This window comes from Sprattus sprattus (genome assembly GCF_963457725.1).
Source record: "Sprattus sprattus genome assembly, chromosome: 4".
Classification (NCBI taxonomy): Eukaryota; Metazoa; Chordata; class Actinopteri; order Clupeiformes; family Clupeidae; genus Sprattus; species Sprattus sprattus.
The window spans coordinates 12,685,107-12,703,437 of record NC_137923.1 but is presented as its reverse complement, the minus strand read 5'-3'; the positions used below and the strand labels follow the sequence as shown (position 1 = coordinate 12,703,437).

Below are 18,331 nucleotides of genomic sequence, written 5' to 3'. Positions count from 1 at the left end.
AGGCTCACTGTATTGATGTTTAGGAATATGTCTTGGTCATCAATGGTTGCACTTTGTATTTGTTTATAATTTTACAAATACAGTACAATGTAAAATATTCTACTGTAAATACAAGAATACTATGCTCCTGATAAGGCATTCAAACTAGTGTTTTACGTACTGTCATAGTAGTGTTTCTTACCCATTCTCTCTTCTGAAGGAGAAGGAGAATCGGTGCAACTGAGAAGCGGCTTATGTTTGGTTGAACCCTCTGGCCAGCCTTACCAGCCTCCTGCATGGTCAAACCCATGTTGACCACATGTTTGAACGCATTGGCCTGAATCTCATCAGAGATACAGTAATGGCTCTCCGTCTTGCTCTTCCTCTTCATCATTTTCCTCCTCCTCCTCCTCTTACTCTCACTCCTCTGCCTCTCTGATCACCACTCACTTCAATGTTGCCATAAATTGTTCTCCAAACTAGGAGCTACAGTTTTGACTTCAAATTGCACAACAGCCTTGGAAATGGAAGTTTTGCCAATTGATCAGCAGTGTTTTCTGTTTGAACACAAGGAAGTTTTGGCATTGATGAAGTATGCAAAGTAGAGAGGATGGTGTTTAGTGTTTTGAAGAAAATGTGGTTAACAATTGAAAACTGTGTCTAAAGCAGAGAATTGTGTGTTGTGTTTAGAAGAAAGTGCGGTTAACAATTGAAATCTGTGTTTAAAGCAGAGAACTGTGCTTAAAGTTTAGCAGAATTGGTTTAGGGAGTTGGCACTTGGGTTTAGTGTTCAGAGAAACCGAGGCATGCTTTGAAAAAATGTATTTTAGGAACAGAGAAATACTGTAAGACATGTTCATCCTTTTGCCAAGCTAGGTATATATTATATAGGCTATTTGTTTGTATCATTGATTGTAACTGAAACATGCGACGGTATTTTTTTTATTTTCTGGTAAAATAAATAGTTTCTTACAGTATTTCTCATTTCCTAAAACACATTTTTTCAAAGCATGCCTCGGTTTCTCTTAGCTCTAAACACAAATCCCAAAACCACTCACACAAAATGCAAAACCCTTTATATCTCTTGCAAAATGACACTTTGGTTTCAAAACACTATCACCTCAAAAGGGCATTTTGTTTTCAAACAACAAACACAGACCATTATTTGAGTAGACATTCTAAGCATTGATTGAACACTGATGTGCTCAATGGAAAACACTACTATGAAATGGGAAAACACTAGTATGAAGGCCTTATCAGGAGTATTATGCCTTTTCATCTCCAGTGTTACTGTATGCTTTCTTCTGTTGTAAAATATTGTAACTGTATAATGTTTTAACTCAAAAATGAAAGAAAAATGTAAAATAATACAGCAAAAGGACAAAAAAACTAGACTGCATCCTGTTCTTGCTCAAGACAATATCGACAATTGTTGTGTTGTGAAACATCTGAAAATACAGTTTGATTTGAACATTTGATTGGATTACAATACAGTACAGTAATGTTTCTGTGCTGATAGGACGTAATCAGTTGTGGAAACGTCCGAATGTCCGGAGAATCGGTGCAACTGAGAAGCAGCTTATGTTTGGTTGAACCCTCTGGCCAGCCTTGCCAGCCTCCTGCATGGTCAAACCCATGTTGACCACATGGTTGAACACATTGGCCTGAAACTCATCAGAGATACAGTAATGGCTCTCCGTCTTGCTCTTCCTTTTCATCATTTTCCTCCTCCTCCTCCTCTTACTCTCACTCCTCTGCCCCTCTGATCACCACTCACTTCAATGTTGCCATAAATTGTTCTCCAAACTAGGAGCTAAAGTTTTGATTTCAAATTGCACAACAGCTTTGGAAATGGAAGTTTTGTCATTTGATTAGCAGTGTTTTCTGTTTGAACACAATGAGGTTTTGGCATTGATGAAGCATGCAAAGTAGAGAGGATGGTGTTTAGTGTTTTGAAGAAAATGTGGTTAACAATTGAAAACTGTGTCTAAAGCAGAGAATTGTGTGTTGTGTTTTGAAGAAAGTGCGGTTAACAATTGAAATCTGTGTTTAAAGCAGAGAATTGTGCTTAAAGTTTAGCAGAATTGGTTTAGGGAGTTGGCACTTGGGTTTAGTGTTCAGAGAAACCGAGGCATGCTTTGAAAAAATGTGTTTTAGAAACAGAGAAATACTGTAAAGCAGAGAATTGTGCTTAAAGTTTAGCAGAATTGGTTTAGGGAGTTGGCACTTGGGTTTAGTGTTCAGAGAAACCGAGGCATGTTTTGAAAAAATGTGTTTTAGGAACAGAGAAATACTGTAACACTGTCTCAAGGATCATCCTAAACGTCTAGGGAACGTCAGGAGACGTTGCTAAAGAAGGGGAACCTGTCATGATTTGGGACCTTTAGGCCTCTAGAGGTCGCCAAACAAAATACTTTTTGCCTTTTGTATGTACAGGTGCTTTTGTTTACTTCCTGTCCTTGCTTTCCTGCCGTTTTCTGTTTCCACCTGTTCATTTGTGAGTCAGGTGACCAATGAAGTCTAGTATTTATACTGGGCTTTTAGTCTTGTTCTTTGCTGTGTCTTTGGCGTTTCGTTTTTGGGTTGTTCTGATTTCTGGTGTTAATTCTTTATTTTCTTTCTCTGAAACCAATTGAGAGTTTGCTTGGCTGTACATTGTCTTGGTGAAATGTCCACCCTTGTTTCATCTTCATCATCTTGGTAGATGACAGCAGATTTTTATTAAGAATGTCTCGATACATTTTTCCATTCATCCTTACTTCAATTGTGTGACGTTTGCCAGTACCATATGCTGAAAAGCAGTCCCACACCATGATGTTCCCACCTCCAAACTTCACTGTTGGGATTTTTCTTCAGCAATGGAGTCTTATGTGGTGAGTGTGCATACAGGTCATGGTGGTTGAGTGCATTACTTATTGTTTTCTTTTAAACAACTGTACCTGCAAATTCCAGGTCTTACTGAAGCTCTCCACGAGTGGTCCTTGGCTCTTCGAGAACTCTTCTGATAATTCTTTTCACTCCTCTGTCAGAAATCTTGCAAGGAGCACCTGGTTGTGGCTAGTTTATGGTGAAATTATGTTCTTTCCACTTCTGGATTATGGAATATCTGGAATATTCAGAAGTTTAGAAATGCGTCAGTAACCAATGCCATCAGTATGTTTTGCAACAATAAGGTTGCAAAGGTCTTGAGAAAGCTCTTTGCTTTTACCCATCATGAGATGCTTCTTGTGTGACACCTTGGTAATGAGACACCTTTTTATAGGCCATCGGTTGGGATGTTAATTTGCACTGACTAGGGGCCGGATTGCTTTCTAATTACTGAAAGATTCAAGCTGTTTTATTGGCTTTCCATGCCTTTTTGCACCTCCCTTTCTTCATGTGTTCAATACTTTTTTCCTGTGTTATTTCACATTAATACACATTACTTAATTTCTGAATGTATTTTTTTTTCTTTGTATGTATGGATTACTTGGGTTGTTACCAACATGTGGTGAAAGTCTCATGTCAATAGCACCTTTGGAAATATATTTACTGAGAAAAATGGCGATGTGTTCAATTAAATATTCTGTTATACTGTGTACTGTTGTTATATATTGTATATAATATATAAATATATTACACGGCACTTTGTTGTACTCTTAATATTTATATATATTTTTATGCTATTCCTACTGTTTTTAGATAGTTGTAATATTGTTGTGTTATATGTTGTCCCTCGTCGCACCAACAGGAGAAGCAATCCAAATTTTGTTGTATGCAAATACAATGACAATAAAGGCTTTTCTATTTATATTGTCTCCATCGAGTCAAGTAGGAATGGATTTACAGCTGCTGATTGTGTCTCTTGTTGTTTATTGTAGACACATATTTAAATTGATTTTACAAAATGAATATGACTGTCTAAGGTTGATTATATGCCTTCCAAAACAGTTAATTGTGATAACAAAAAGAATGCTATCAAATTATGACATCATCCCTGATTAATTATGTCAGACTTGATCTGACATTGAGTCCCTGAAGAGAGTGAGACCTCCTTGCCATACCACAAGGTGCACCAGAGGTGAAAAATACTGTAGCAAAATGCTACAGGTATCCATCACTACTCTAAAAAGCCTCTCAGCAAAATACCAGTGAGTACCTTTCCATCTTCGCCTATTTAATATGAGAAGGGCTTTGAGAGACACACCAACGTGCACCTTACTTTGGAAAGGGAGGTGGTAGTGTCCCTTGACCAACCTCATGAGTGCATTTATCAGGTGTATGGGATTTCTCTCCCTTCTCCTGCTTTACTCAATGAGCCAATATAACCTGTTCACTTGGGTGAACCCAACAAATGTGCACAAGAAAAATGTGCACAATAACAGCAAGACTTCCTCACCAGCCTCTGGAGGTGAAGGTGCCAGGATCTGGGCCATATGGGTGCCCTCTCCATCCCTACAGGAACCAGGGGAGCTGACGGAGCGTGACTGGTGGGGGTCCATCCTAGAAGTCCTGAGAATCCACAATATTAAAAACTGGACAATTGCAGAAGAAGGGCTGCTCGACCATGTCTGGGAGAAGTTCAAGATCCTGTTCAGACACACATACCCTGCAAAGGATATAAAGGCGGTTGCTAATAATAAGGGACGGACTAAAATCACACCATCCTCAAAGATATCCTCAGGATGCAGTTGGCCTTGGTTTATTGGGTTTGTAATCGCCTGCATCTGGAAGGTGAGACAATTTAAGGTAAAATAAAAGTATCTGATTATAATTAGTTAATTAATGATTAGGCTACTGATATCACATATCAATGTTACACTGATTACTATGTTTTATCTGCTGTTATTATTGTGTGTCATGCTGGTGTAGTAAAAAAAATTTTATGTTTACATCAGTGGAGAAGAACAAGCCCCACTGAAATAACAACGATGGAGACTCTCTCTGAGCAACTCAATGCACAGTCTGATGACTTGGAGAGGATGCTGGAGCTGCTACAACAGATTCAAGAGCATCTCGACCACCTGGAGAAACGTTGTAACACAGTTGGCCCATCCAGAAGGAGGAGGGCAAAGAAAGTTACGTGGATAGAATTTTCTTCCGACTCTTCAACACCCTCAAGATGAGACTGACATGTCCCCACTGAGTAATGCTTCTCAGTTCTAAGAAACAGAGGCATGCATTTGAGTGGAAGTCATTTCCTTCTGTCATTATCAGAGGAATACATTAATTAAACTTTCAGTAACCGAGAGATACCACTCAATTATTACCAGGACTGCCCAGTTATTTATCGTGGGAGTTTTCATGTTGTTTGAGTTTAAGTCCCTCAGTCTGAAGTATGACGTTCACTTTCTGAGTGCAGTGGGCTGACAAAGCTCTGAAAGGCAATATGCTACTTCTGTTACACAAATTAATTGACTTCGAGGTTGATTGCTTAAGACTTTACAACGCAGGCTTGATTTGTAAAGATGTAACTAAATTAATTGAATTGAGGCAATTGTGTGCATTCGCAATTTGACTAAATGTTTTATGACTTATAATAAGTGTTGCAAAAAATTATGGCATAAAACCCCCACTGTAAACATTAATCTAACGCGTACTCTATTTTTAATCGAAATTCGAAATCAAAAGTTTCAAACAATAAGTAGGTCTAGGCCTAGCGCATGATAGGCTTCAGGGAAGTGCAGTCAGTTGTGTTGCACCTGACCTTAATGTTTAATTTAGAGTTGTCCAACCTACAATGTTCTCGTCGTTGGTACCGCGAAGAAGTATGGATATTCGGTCAGTATCAAACTTATCTCAAACTAAATATTATAGTAATACAAACATTGACGCAATCGAAGCACTGAAAGCACGCAAGACAGTTACATTAAGTTGACTTTGTAGTAGCTTAGCCCTAGTCATCCACTAGCCATATATTAGCGGACCATACTGTTAGCTATGGAGCTATCTAACTTAACTACCCAATCTACATTCTTGTCTCAAAAACACCCACTCGTAACCCATACAACATATATACTTCACATAATTGAACGCACAACCCACCGAAGATGTTTTTTTCTTTTGGTTTTTTTTTTTTTACCAGATGTGTTTTCAATTATCCATTTTGCTTCATACTTGTAATTATGAACATGATAAATTGCCTAATGTGACAAGTGATGACCTGCTTTCTTGCCATCAGCAACTACATGATTGGACCCTGTAACTGGCGTGATTGCCAGTTAGCTAAAGATTACGACTCCATCAACAATCAACTATTGAAGGATCTTTGCAGCATCCCTCCTCCTACGCCGCGAGTCTCAGGGCTGAACTTCCTCCCTGATGCAGGGAACCAAACGTTCATGTACTTAGTTGGTCTAGAGGAGATTGTGCAGGAGCGCTTGAAAGAGACACAGTGTCCCTATCCTAAGCAAAGAAATCATACAATTAAAGGTATGCACTATAAGCACTGGCATAGAAATAAGTCTGAGGCAAATAAGAAACTAAAAAGATGAAAAGCATAGTGGTGATTGTTGTTTTGTTGTTGTTGTAGTTTGTGTCTCATATCATCTTTTTGCTCTGCAATGTTAAAAATGGACAGGTGCTTTGAGGAAAGAGACAGGTCCCCCTTACAAGTACCCAAATACTTGTAATCAGTGCTCAACTGATTTCACCGGTTGTTGGTGGTGTGTGATGAGCACAGACTCGGCTAAAGACCTGGTGTGTGACCAGTGCAAGACCTCCAATGACAAGAAGGCCATAACGCAGGCCCACACGGCTAAGATGGAAGAGGCCTTTCGTTCATGCCAAGCAGATGAAGCTGGAGGCCAAGCAGCGGGCCCTGCAGGGTCAGTCACTGGCGTCTCAGCCAAGCCAACCCTAGCGCATCACAGTCAGAGGATATAGATCAGTGTGGCCAAGCACAGTAAAATGAATACTCTGAACATGTATATAGTTTGTTACAGTTAAGCCACCTTCACTTTGCAAAAAAAGGTATAGAAAGAATGTATAACTTGCTGTAGTTGAGATATTTTTTCATGATGTTCTACTGTTAAGATGTCTGTGGAAGTGAAGCCACTTTGTTATTATATGTTGCATTCCGGTAGAAAGATGAAGCTATTAGATTATCTTGTAAGATAATTATCAATTTGATTAATATGTAAAATGATTAATTCCTGTCTGAGTTTAGGCATGACAGACAGGGAATTACAACTGTAATCCTGACTCTTTTGGCGTATTGCATATTACTATCTGTATTATGAAGACTATAGAAACAACACTTAGAAAACCACTTAGTAATTGAAGACAGAGGATACAACAATTTTCTAAAAATGTAGGCCTATATGCTGAGTTTTGATGATGTTCTTGAGCTATACAAATGTTTTATTAAATATTTTTGCTTTCAGAACTGGCTATGTTATTTGTGATGATATCTCTGATGACAATATCAGGTAGCTTGGCTCTATCATTACATGAATCTGATTGCGTTTACTGTGATATGAAAACTCTTGATTGTTTTTTTGATGGAAAGCATGTCCAATAAGTGTTAACAGTTTTTTCCAACCATTGTCACTCTTGTCTCAATACCATGCCTTCTTTCTCAAAACTCTTCACACAGTGTGTTTTACAGACACACCTCAGCAAATCAGTTAACCTTAGGTGCAAAATGCACTACAACCATGAAAACACTTTATTCTTTACCCCAAAAAACTAGCATAATGCTCTCTTCCATTTAACTACTTTATCACTCAATGTACAATTAACTACAAAACAAAGACAACTTGAAGCATTGCAAAATGCGTGTATCATGTGATGCTGTATCCTCTATTTTTGAACAGATTAGTGATGTATTGCAAAAGAAAAGAAACATGTATTACACCTCATATAAAATAAAATAAATATGTAATATAAAATGAAATACAGTAAATATGAAATTCAGCTCTATGCCTCAAGACAGCTCCATTCAAAATGTTCCGTGGTATACTAGTGTACACATGTTGCTACAAGTGTCCTGCAGCCCTATAGCTGATCTCTGGTGATTTTTTTTGATAAACTTCACATTTACAGCACAACAGCATACTCCCTTGCCTTGAATCATCTTATCCACCCCTAAAATCCCCTATATTCCACAAATATTTCAAGGCAAGCTGTTGTCATGACACAATTTTCTGCTGGTTTGCTACAATACTGTATATTTTAGTTTTGTGAAGCAAAATAGCCAGGTATGATCAGTGGTTAGTGTTGATGTATAACAAGTGGCTGATTTCAATTCCGGTTTAATTCCTGGGCAATGCAAGATGCCTTTGAAAATCACTCTGGAAAGACATTTTTGTTGTAGGTGCCTTTTTGGGTCACTTTGTCTCATTGATAGCCTGTGGCTTTCATATGCAGCAGTAAAATGGGAAAATATCTTCAGCGACACCTACATCTATATTTTTCCTTCATTTATTCACATTTCAATGGAAATGCTAAACTGCACTGTTATAGTTGTATAGTATAGGAGGTAACACGGCTGCAAACAAATAAAACAAAGCAGAAAACTGAATACATTTTAAGCAAAAATAGAATAGAATGATCTGAATAATTTCAAGTGTATAATTTCATTTGTCTGTGAAAATACAGCATCTTTCAATCTACAGTGATGTACATTTTTTCTGGTTTTAAACTGCAGGTTAACTGTTTTTGAACAGAGTATTTATAGTTTTCCCCGGTAATTTTCACACTTGTCTCAATACCATGTACACTTTTTACATTCATTTATGTGACTTTTAAGGAATGATGCAAAAATGATTTGGATGCATTCCCACAGTGGGTTTTGCACACTGATCAGTGGTTTTGCATAAATAAACTCACTTTCCCAAAAACCATTTCGACTGTTTCCAGAAGTGGTGCTGTTTCAACCAGGATATGACGTTTCACTTCACTGTCAACATGCAAGATGGCGACCCATCACAGGCAAAACGCAGCTGGACGGAGGAAAGTTCAGGTAAAATTGGATGGCTGTTAATAACAAATGCGTTCACTGAAGTACACAGGTACAGAAGTTGCGTTACTTCGCTTTTTCTCTACTCGACTATAGTGGTATAATGAATCCGTAGATCGTATAATTGTGTATATGCATGGCTAAGGGAAGAGACAAGTTCCTCACGTTAATCTGTGCTGCTTCGTGCGCAAGGTGCTTATCCATGCTAACAGGCTAGCTAATGATCTAACGGACAACAATCTTACAGAAAGTTATCCTTCTGTCAAATTTGTTTACCGGTCAGTACTGTCACCATTCGCACAAAGACCTTGCCAGCACTTAGCTAGCTAACTAGGTGCCGTTGAAGGTGCAAAAGCAATGGTATACCTTGCCCTACCAACAACAACAAAAAACAACTGCCTGTTTGAGCTATTTAATCAGAATTTTTCATTCTGGTAAAGCAATTATTGCGACATGCGAGTAAGAGACCTTTTGCTGTGGCCAAATTCTCAGACAAAGCAGCTGACGATAAATTGTCAAGGGACGACATCTTTGATCCCACTGATTGTTAATGCTTGTTGAGTGGACCTGAAAGTTAATGCACTAACTTACGCATTTCCTGTATTATTTGGCCTCCTAGGTGTCGTATGTCATTCGAGATGAGGTCGAGAAATACAATCGCAATGGGGTAAATGCGCTGCAGCTCGACCCCACCCTGAATCGACTTTTCACGGCAGGAAGGGACTCTATTATAAGGATATGGAGTGTCAATCAGCACAAGGTAAACTTTTCAGACATTTTGTACAATATCATTACTCTAGTTTACCACCTTGTGACGGTGCCAGTATTGTGGAAGGTCTTGCTCAAAATCAGTTTGTCTCACTTCAGCAGGACCCTTATATAGCTTCAATGGAGCACCACACGGATTGGGTCAACGATATTGTCCTCTGCTGTAATGGGAAGACATGTGAGTGAAAGCATAATCGTTATCTGCCCTCTGATTTTAGACAGCATGACTAGCACAGGTGTTAGTGACGGATATGAGTATAGCTGAGATAAAGTTATACATATGTTATGTCCTGTCCTGCTCTCATATCTATCAATGCTGTTTTCATTCAGTGATATCAGCCTCCTCAGACACCACAGTGAAAGTGTGGAACGCACACAAAGGCTTCTGCATGTCAACGTTACGGACCCACAAGGTTGTACTTAAATGAAGTCACTGCATACATCATATTATATAGGACATTTAACTTATTTCACAAAGTTGGCTTACCTCTCAATGCAAGTCTTATTTATGGATATTATTGATATACATTATGTATGTATCTCTTCATGAAATAATTGAAAGACAAACGAAAACAATTAACAGAAACATAGCTCTACCGTAGTAATTAGCGAATGTCTAAGAACAGTAATAACACCTCCTGTGTAATGCGATACATTTGAGATATGGATGTATGTGTATGTATATGAGTCTGACCAATGGAGGTTAATCCCACAGGACTATGTCAAAGCCTTAGCGTATGCCAAGGATAGGGAGCTGGTGGCCTCAGCTGGTCTGGACCGACAGATCTTTCTTTGGGACGTCAACACCCTCACTGCCCTCACTGCTTCCAACAACACAGTCACGAGTGAGTAGCTGTTTGTCCTTAACCCTATTCTCATCCTGTTATTTGTTACATTGATGCTATGACCTGGATTGGGAGTGAGGTTTAGGGGGGTGAATGTAACAGTAGTATTCAATTCAGCTTACCGTATTTTCCGCACTATAGGGCGCACTGGATTATAAGGCGCACTGTCAATGAATGGTCTATTTTCGATCTTTTTTCATATATAAAGCGCAAAAATGTTGCAGAGCATTGTATGTCTTAACTGAAGCTGCTAACGCTTAGACCAAAAATCCATTGAAACACATAGTAGCTAGCTAGCCTCGCTGCTTATAAGTATAACGTTAGCATGCTAATATGCGCTCACATGCCCCCCTCATTGAGGCAGAAGTACTGTTTGCCTCCAGCAACAGTGGTCGGAAGCAATGTACTGTTCGAGGGTTTATAAAAATACAGTAGCCGTAATGATGCAAGCGGTGCGGCTTTGTAGTTTACCAAAGTCGTACTAAAACATTTTTACAGAGCGCCCTGTACCACACAAAATCGCCTCGAGGTCAGTAAGCACAACCAGAATGAATTAATATAAGCTTATAAGATTATAAGCCGCACTGTCGTTTTTGGAAAAAGTTAAAGGCTTTTAAGTGCGCCTTATAGTGCGGAAAATCCGGTATCTTCTTTCAACCCTAGTCCTGATCCTTTGCATACTTTGTTCTGACTGGTTTTCAAAATGCAAAGGGTCTTTGTGGCAATGTTCATGTCTCCTGACCTTTCTCTTGCTTCAGCCTCCTCACTAAGTGGAAACAAAGACTCCATCTACAGTCTTGCCATGAACCAGATGGGAACAGTCATTGTGTCTGGCTCTACAGAAAAGGTTTGATTGCTGATTTGATTTCATAATTACTCACTCTGAGGTAATTACATGGATACATAAATCTCTGTACAACTATAATATTTAATATTATCACATGAAATGTTATCTACAGGATCTACATAATCTAATTTAATGTAATAACTGAATAACTTTCATTAAATTTGATTTGTTCAGGTGTTAAGGGTGTGGGATCCACGCACCTGTGCAAAACTCATGAAGCTGAAAGGCCACACAGACAACGTAAAGACATTACTGTTGAACAGAGATGGCACTCAGGCAAGTACCTCATCAGCACGTCAGTAGAGCTCATCGATTGGATAGCCTCCCCTGCTTCTTTGGTGTTAGTGGTTTCATTTGAAGGGTTTTATTATCTTATCTCTATTTATCATTATACCCCCTAAACCCACCCTGTCTTGTTTACACCTGTGCGCAGTGTCTGTCTGGCAGTTCAGACGGCACCATCCGACTGTGGTCTCTAGGCCAGCAGAGGTGCATTGCCACGTACAGGGTTCACGACGAGGGCGTGTGGGCCCTACAGGCCAACGAGGCCTTCACACATGTCTACTCTGGGGGCCGCGACCGCAAGATCTATTGCACAGACCTGCGCAACCCCGACATCAGGGTGCTCATCTGTGAGGAGAAGGCTTCTGTGCTAAAGGTAAAAAGTTGAAAGAAGGTAGAACTGGTTTGTTATCTCAGCTCCTTAATTGTAATTGAGTAGTCGTTAGAATAGACACACACAATCTGTTATGATCAAAATATCGTGTGTATCAATTTTTAACTACTTAATTGTCGTTTAACATTCATTGAAAAAGAGCAAAACTAAAAGTAATGTCCATTACTGTCCTTTAATCAACTTCTATCAGAATTAGAGTTAGGATCAGAATCGGCATACTAGGAGGTCATTTGTGGCTCTCAGGGGAAGGATGATATCGATTAAAGGAAAGTGACTATGAACCCTTCATCTCTCCTTTGCTTGCCGTCCTTTTTTAGATGGAGCTGGACAGGTCAGCTGACCCTCCTCCTGCCCTATGGGTCTGCACTACCAAGTCAACAGTGAACAAATGGGTAGGCATTCTAGAATTATCTTAACTGTGTGCAGAATGTAAGAAAGTTTTGAAGTCCTTTTTTATTTTCAAGGATTCAGGGTTTCAATGATGAGAGAAAGAACAATTGCACTATCATTTTGAAATGTTCTTAAAGTCCTTAACCCTGTATTTGGCTCTAATTATGTGTAAGGCTCCTATCTATATTTATAATATGTAATTAATATATTCACAATCGAGCTGGCTGTTGTTATCATTGCAAGTAAAGTTAAGTACTGTTAGGCCATGTATCTTTGAAGTTATTTGAACACTGCCAACCTTTCCTTCCCCTCTGTCAGTCGCTAAAGGGAATGCAAAACTTCCGAGTATCTGGTGACTATGACAACGACTGCAGTGCCCCCCTGACCCCACTGTGTACGCAGTCTGAGCAGGTCATCAAAGGTGAGCCAGCTCAGAATGGAAGGGCCTGCAAACAATAGCCATGGACACCAGAGGATGGACTAGTTACTATTCACTATTTAGAATAGGAAACTGCATGCAAAATACCATGGTGTACAGACGGAAAAAGCCTCCTACATTATGAGTCAGAGAGATATTTGTCCTCAGAGGAATGGTTTAATCAGAATGTGATTTATTTGTGTCTGTCAGGTGGTGCCAGCATTGTTCAGTGTCACATACTGAACGACAAGAGACACATCCTCACCAAAGACACCAATAACAACGTGGCATACTGGGATGTCCTCAAGGTATGTGCTCCAGGAACCAATCAGGTTGATATGCATGATATCAAACCAAATAGCATTGAGGCAGCTGGTCGGTTCTGACTCTTATCGTGTTTATGTTGGCCAGGCTTGTAAATTTGAAGACCTGGGCAAATTAGAATTTGATGAAGAGGTTAAAAAACGGTTCAAGATGGTTTATGTTCCAAACTGGTTCTCAGTGGATCTCAAAACTGGGGTAAGAATATTTTTGTTGTTTTGTTATTTGGTCTGAATTATTGCTTTTCTGTTGTCATTGCACTACTGTTAATGGGACCACATTCCAGTCATCATGAAGTGTACTTGTCAATTAATTATTTGTATACTTGTGCTTCAATTGTGTGTTATTACATAATGTTAATTTGAGATGATGCGCAGATTAGAAATATTGATAACTCATGGTAGATAGCACTGTATTAGACATAAAGAGTGTATTTTTTCATGTTGTGATAGATGCTGACCATAACACTGGATGAAAGTGACTGCTTTGCTGCCTGGGTCTCTGCCAAGGATGCAGGTTTCTCGAGTCCCGATGGTTCTGACCCAAAGTGTAGGTCTATCTGGCTGTCTCTTTGCTGGTTCTGCTGTCACTTGTTGCTAAAATTAGCTAAATTGGAACTAAACTGGCTTATCCTTTCTAGTGAACCTGGGCGGGCTGCTGCTGCAGGCCCTGCTGGAGTTCTGGCCCAGGACCCACATCAGCTCAATGGACGAGGAGGAGAACGACGTGCAACACGGTAAAGTCCTGCACACCGCACACACTCTGCACATATTGTCTTCTTCAGGTATTTTTTAGGAGTTTAAATTATGAAGCCCATGTTATGAAGATGCCACCGCAAATGCCATAGTGGCAGCTTTGAACTGAATTTAGTTTTATCTGAAACAAACTGAAACCATTTATTATACTTGCATTGCTAGTTGCTGTCTTTTTCCATGCTAGTTGCTGTCTTAATGAAGATGACATCTTAAAATTGAATCATTCATCAGTGGTGGTAGTGTCCATCTGATTATACCCTGGCTGTCCCTCTCTCTTAAACTGAATTGACTGCCTCTCTAACTCTCCAGTGAATGGGGAACCAGAGACACGGATACAGAAGGGCAATGGCTACTTCCAGGTTCCTCCGCACACTCCGGTCATCTTTGGGGAGGCGGGGGGTAGGACTCTCTTCAGGTGTGTTACTCTTCCATATCCGTAGTCCTTGTCTCAGCCTCAGTCATTACTGATGGTGACTCCAGTCATTACTGATGGTGTCTCCAGTCATTACTGATGGTGTCTCAGCCTCAGTCATTACTGATGGTGTCTCCAGTCATTACTGATGGTGTCTCAGCCTCAGTCATTACTGATGGTGTCTCAGCCTCAGTCATTACTGATGGTGTCTCCAGTCATTGCTGATGGTGTCTCAGCCTCAGTCATTACTGATGGTGTCTCCAGTCATTACTGATGGTGTCTCCAGTCATTACTGATGGTGTCTCCAGTCATTACTGATGGTGTTTCCAGTCATTACTGATGGTGCCTCCAGTCATTACTGATGGTGTCTATAGTCATTAATGATGGTGTCTCCAGTCATTACTGATGGTGTTTCCAGTCATTACTGATGGTGTTTCCAGTCATTACTGATGGTGTCTATAGTCATTAATGATGGTGTCTCCAGTCATTACTGATGGTGTTTCCAGTCATTACTGATGGTGTTTCCAGTCATTACTGATGGTGTCTCCAGTCATTACTGATGGTGCCTCCAGTCATTACTGATGGTGTCTATAGTCATTAATGATGGTGTCTCCAGTCATTACTGATGGTGTCTCCAGTCATTACTGATGGTGCCTCCAGTCATTACTGATGGTGTCTATAGTCATTAATGATGGTGTTTCCAGTCATTACTGATGGTGTCTCCAGTCATTACTGATGGTGTCTCCAGTCATTACTGATGGTGTTTCCAGTCATTACTGATGGTGTCTATAGTCATTAATGATGGTGTCTCCAGTCATTACTGATGGTGTCTCCAGTCATTACTGATGGTGCCTCCAGTCATTACTGATGGTGTCTATAGTCATTAATGATGGTGTTTCCAGTCATTACTGATGGTGTCTCCAGTCATTACTGATGGTGTCTCCAGTCATTACTGATGGTGTTTCCAGTCATTACTGATGGTGTCTATAGTCATTAATGATGGTGTCTCCAGTCATTACTGATGGTGTCTCCAGTCATTACTGATGGTGCCTCCAGTCATTACTGATGGTGTCTATAGTCATTAATGATGGTGTTTCCAGTCATTACTGATGGTGTCTCCAGTCATTACTGATGGTGTCTCCAGTCATTACTGATGGTGTTTTCAGTCATTACTGATGGTGTCTCCAGTCATTACTGATGGTGCCTCCAGTCTGCAGTAGTCATAAATAACGGGTTTGCTAGTTTTCCGATCGATTCTCACTCCAAGTCATTCTTGAAAGTTAGCAACTGCTATAATTGTATGTAACACTTGTGTTATTTTCAATGGCAATGCCAAACAAGTCTAATTTGTTCACAAGCCGTCTTGCCACTCTTCTTCCTGCAGGTTGTTGTGTCGAGACTCAGGGGGAGAGACTGAGTCTATGCTGCTGAATGAGACCGTTCCTCAGTGGGTGATCGACATCACTGTCGATGTAGGTCTCCTTTCACTGCCTGATTTAAAATGTTTACAATACAAACATTTTAGTGCTTGTGTATGACTCCACTAGGGAAATGTTTGTTAATTGCGTAATTTTACTGAACTCATCCTACGATAATAACACTAACAGCAATCTCTTACACTGTCTTTCTCCCTCCCTTCTCAGAAAAACATGCCGAAATTCAACAAAATCCCTTTCTACCTCCAGCCACACTTGTCCTCAGGTGCAAAAACATTGAAGAAGTGGGTAGAATTTGCATTACTAGCAAGACCTCTGCTAACATTGCAACCACTATAAGCTATAGAATGTTGAAATGCTAATATTCATGCCATTAACATTGTTATTGACATTAATACGGTCTCGAAGAAGCAACAACCAAACAAACCTTACATATATCTATATATATTTCTCCTTTTAAAACAATGAACACAGAGTGCTTGAAACACTAGATGCCAGTGTAGCGAGGACAATGCCTCATTGGTGTTATTACCTGTGTTTATAGGGACCGTCTGTCGGCCAGTGACATGCTGCAGGTGAGGAAGGTTACGGAACATGTCTACGAGAAGATCATCAACCTGGACACAGAGTCCCAGACCACCAGCTCCTCAGCCAATGATAAGCCGGGAGAACAGGAGAAGGAGGAGGATGTAGCCATGTTGGCGGAGGAGAAGATCGAGCTCATGTGCCAGGACCAGGTCTGTTCACTCCACTGCTTCTCAGTCTTACACAGATGAAGGCTATTTAGGCCTAGGGCTGAATCACAGCCGGGAGGATAGCCTTTACCAACCCCACTCTTGCTTGTGTCATTGACAATCTAGTTTGCTTTGCTCACACTCACTAAACATGAGAAGGTGTGAAAGATTATTAAGTGATGTTATTTGATTCTTGTTTGGTGACTGGATCTTTTAGTGGCAGCTATTTGTCAGAGTTCTCCAAAGGTCAATGGTCAATAGGCAATGGTCAATCTGTAATCTGTTCTCCCCACACTCTCTTTCACTGACAGGTGTTGGATCCAAACATGGACCTGCGGACAGTGAAGCATTTTATCTGGAAGAGTGGTGGAGACCTGACACTCCACTACAGGCAAAAGTCCACGTGAGGGGCCTAGGGCCGCAAGGCCTCAAGAGAGACAGAAGGAATATGCACCGCCCTCACCCCTGATACACACACACACACACACACACACACACACACACACACACACACACACACACACACACACACAAACACACAATAGCCTCCTGCTGTTCACAACAGTACTCCCTGTCTCCAGCCTCACACTGATTAGGCCAACATGGACACTTCCAAGATAACATCCCAGTGTGGGATAAACTCCGGGAAGTGCAGACATTCACTGTGGGAGAACTGAGTCATTGCCATGTACAGCAGAGAGAATTCTCAGACTGAAAAGTATCTTTTGACGATTCTCCATTTTTAATTTAATTTTCCCTTTTTAACCTGCTTTTTTTGCCCTGTATGTTATTATTTTCTGTTTGGGTGCCAGTGTTGGTTTGTGCAGGATCTTCTCTCACTCTGTGATGTGGATGGCTGTGTGCACACAGGTGTCAATGTTTCAACCACATTCCAGGTACCCACTGTTTTCTGACATCATCAGGCCCCTAAACCACGTTCTTGCATTTGAGACCACTGTGTGTTTTGGCTGTCATTCTTATGCGTGGCAAACGTTCAGCATTTTTGTCCGTTAACAATGGGCATAGAAGTAATTTAAACTTAAGTTTATTATCTTTCTGATATTATGTTTTCTTTTCTTTTCTTTGTATATGATTGTGTACAGTAGACTTTTGCTTTTTTTCTGCCCCCATGAACATGTTTTAAGTTATTCTTTTGTTTTATGGACTTTGTTACTTTTGTACAAACCTATTCCTCTCCTGGAACATTTTAAAGACTGGTATAAATAATGAAGACGAAACCTACAAAATACTTGTGGTGGTTGCTGGCAGAATTGCTCTCAGACAAGTGCAGCGTCAGTGACCATGCACGCACATTAAGTACTAAGCATTAGCAAGCTCAAACACTCCAGAAAGATGACTGAAATGTTCTGGAGCTGTTAATCACTAATCTAACTAACTGATTGATTGATGCACTCAGAATGACAATATTCAATTAAATTCAGTTTAATTTTATTTATATAGCGCCAAAACAATAAAATTGTCTCAAGGCGCTTTATAGAGCCCAGGACCTGACCCCTATTGTTGTATATTTGTATATTAAAGTCAGTGTAAGTCAAAGATAAGGTCTTAAAGGACAAAGTTGAGCCAGCTCCTGGGAAAGAAGTGTGTTACAAAAGAATTACATTTGTAATTAATAAAGGAGTCTTTTAAATGAAGCACTTTGTTTTACATTCACTTTCATTTTTAAGTTATAAGCTTATAGGTTTGTGCGGTACTTATGCTTCATTTTTTTCTCTTTCGGGTACATATGGTTTTATAAAACGGGTCTTTGGAACTGTTATGGGATCCAAAAGCAGAGTAAAAAAGGCG

At 40.0% G+C, this 18,331-nt stretch overlaps 1 protein-coding gene across 3 annotated transcripts; it reads left to right on the top strand.

Moving 5' to 3' along the window:
• The first annotated feature begins 8,866 nt into the window (after positions 1–8,866).
• On the top strand, positions 8,867–18,129 carry wdr48b (WD repeat domain 48b). 3 transcript variants are annotated; one of them, XM_080836712.1, is made up of 19 exons: positions 8,867–8,923; positions 9,540–9,680; positions 9,788–9,866; positions 10,019–10,101; positions 10,404–10,533; positions 11,292–11,380; positions 11,555–11,656; positions 11,814–12,038; positions 12,374–12,448; positions 12,765–12,867; positions 13,075–13,172; positions 13,276–13,383; positions 13,638–13,734; positions 13,826–13,921; positions 14,250–14,355; positions 15,737–15,824; positions 15,996–16,072; positions 16,333–16,525; positions 16,834–18,129. In XM_080836712.1, exons 1-19 carry the CDS (start codon positions 8,876–8,878, stop codon positions 16,927–16,929), a joined length of 2,034 nt encoding a protein of 677 aa, XP_080692838.1. In that variant the 5' UTR covers positions 8,867–8,875; the 3' UTR covers positions 16,930–18,129. The 3 variants fall into 3 exon arrangements, with proteins under 3 accessions (XP_080692838.1, XP_080692836.1, XP_080692837.1); XM_080836710.1 differs by having other exon boundaries at positions 8,871–8,923; positions 9,791–9,866; XM_080836711.1 differs by lacking the exon at positions 16,834–18,129 and having other exon boundaries at positions 8,871–8,923; positions 15,996–16,053; positions 16,333–16,470.
• Positions 18,130–18,331: the final 202 nt, after the last annotated feature.

Bases quoted from the DNA above. Each gene is read 5' to 3' on its own strand.
- wdr48b (XM_080836712.1), top strand. From the start codon at position 8,876: ATGGCGACCCATCACAGGCAAAACGCAGCTGGACGGAGGAAAGTTCAG. The intron at 9,681-9,787 runs GTAAACTTTTCA...GTCTCACTTCAG, and splicing joins GGAGTGTCAATCAGCACAAG to CAGGACCCTTATATAGCTTC. The intron at 13,735-13,825 runs GTAGGTCTATCT...TATCCTTTCTAG, and splicing joins CGATGGTTCTGACCCAAAGT to TGAACCTGGGCGGGCTGCTG.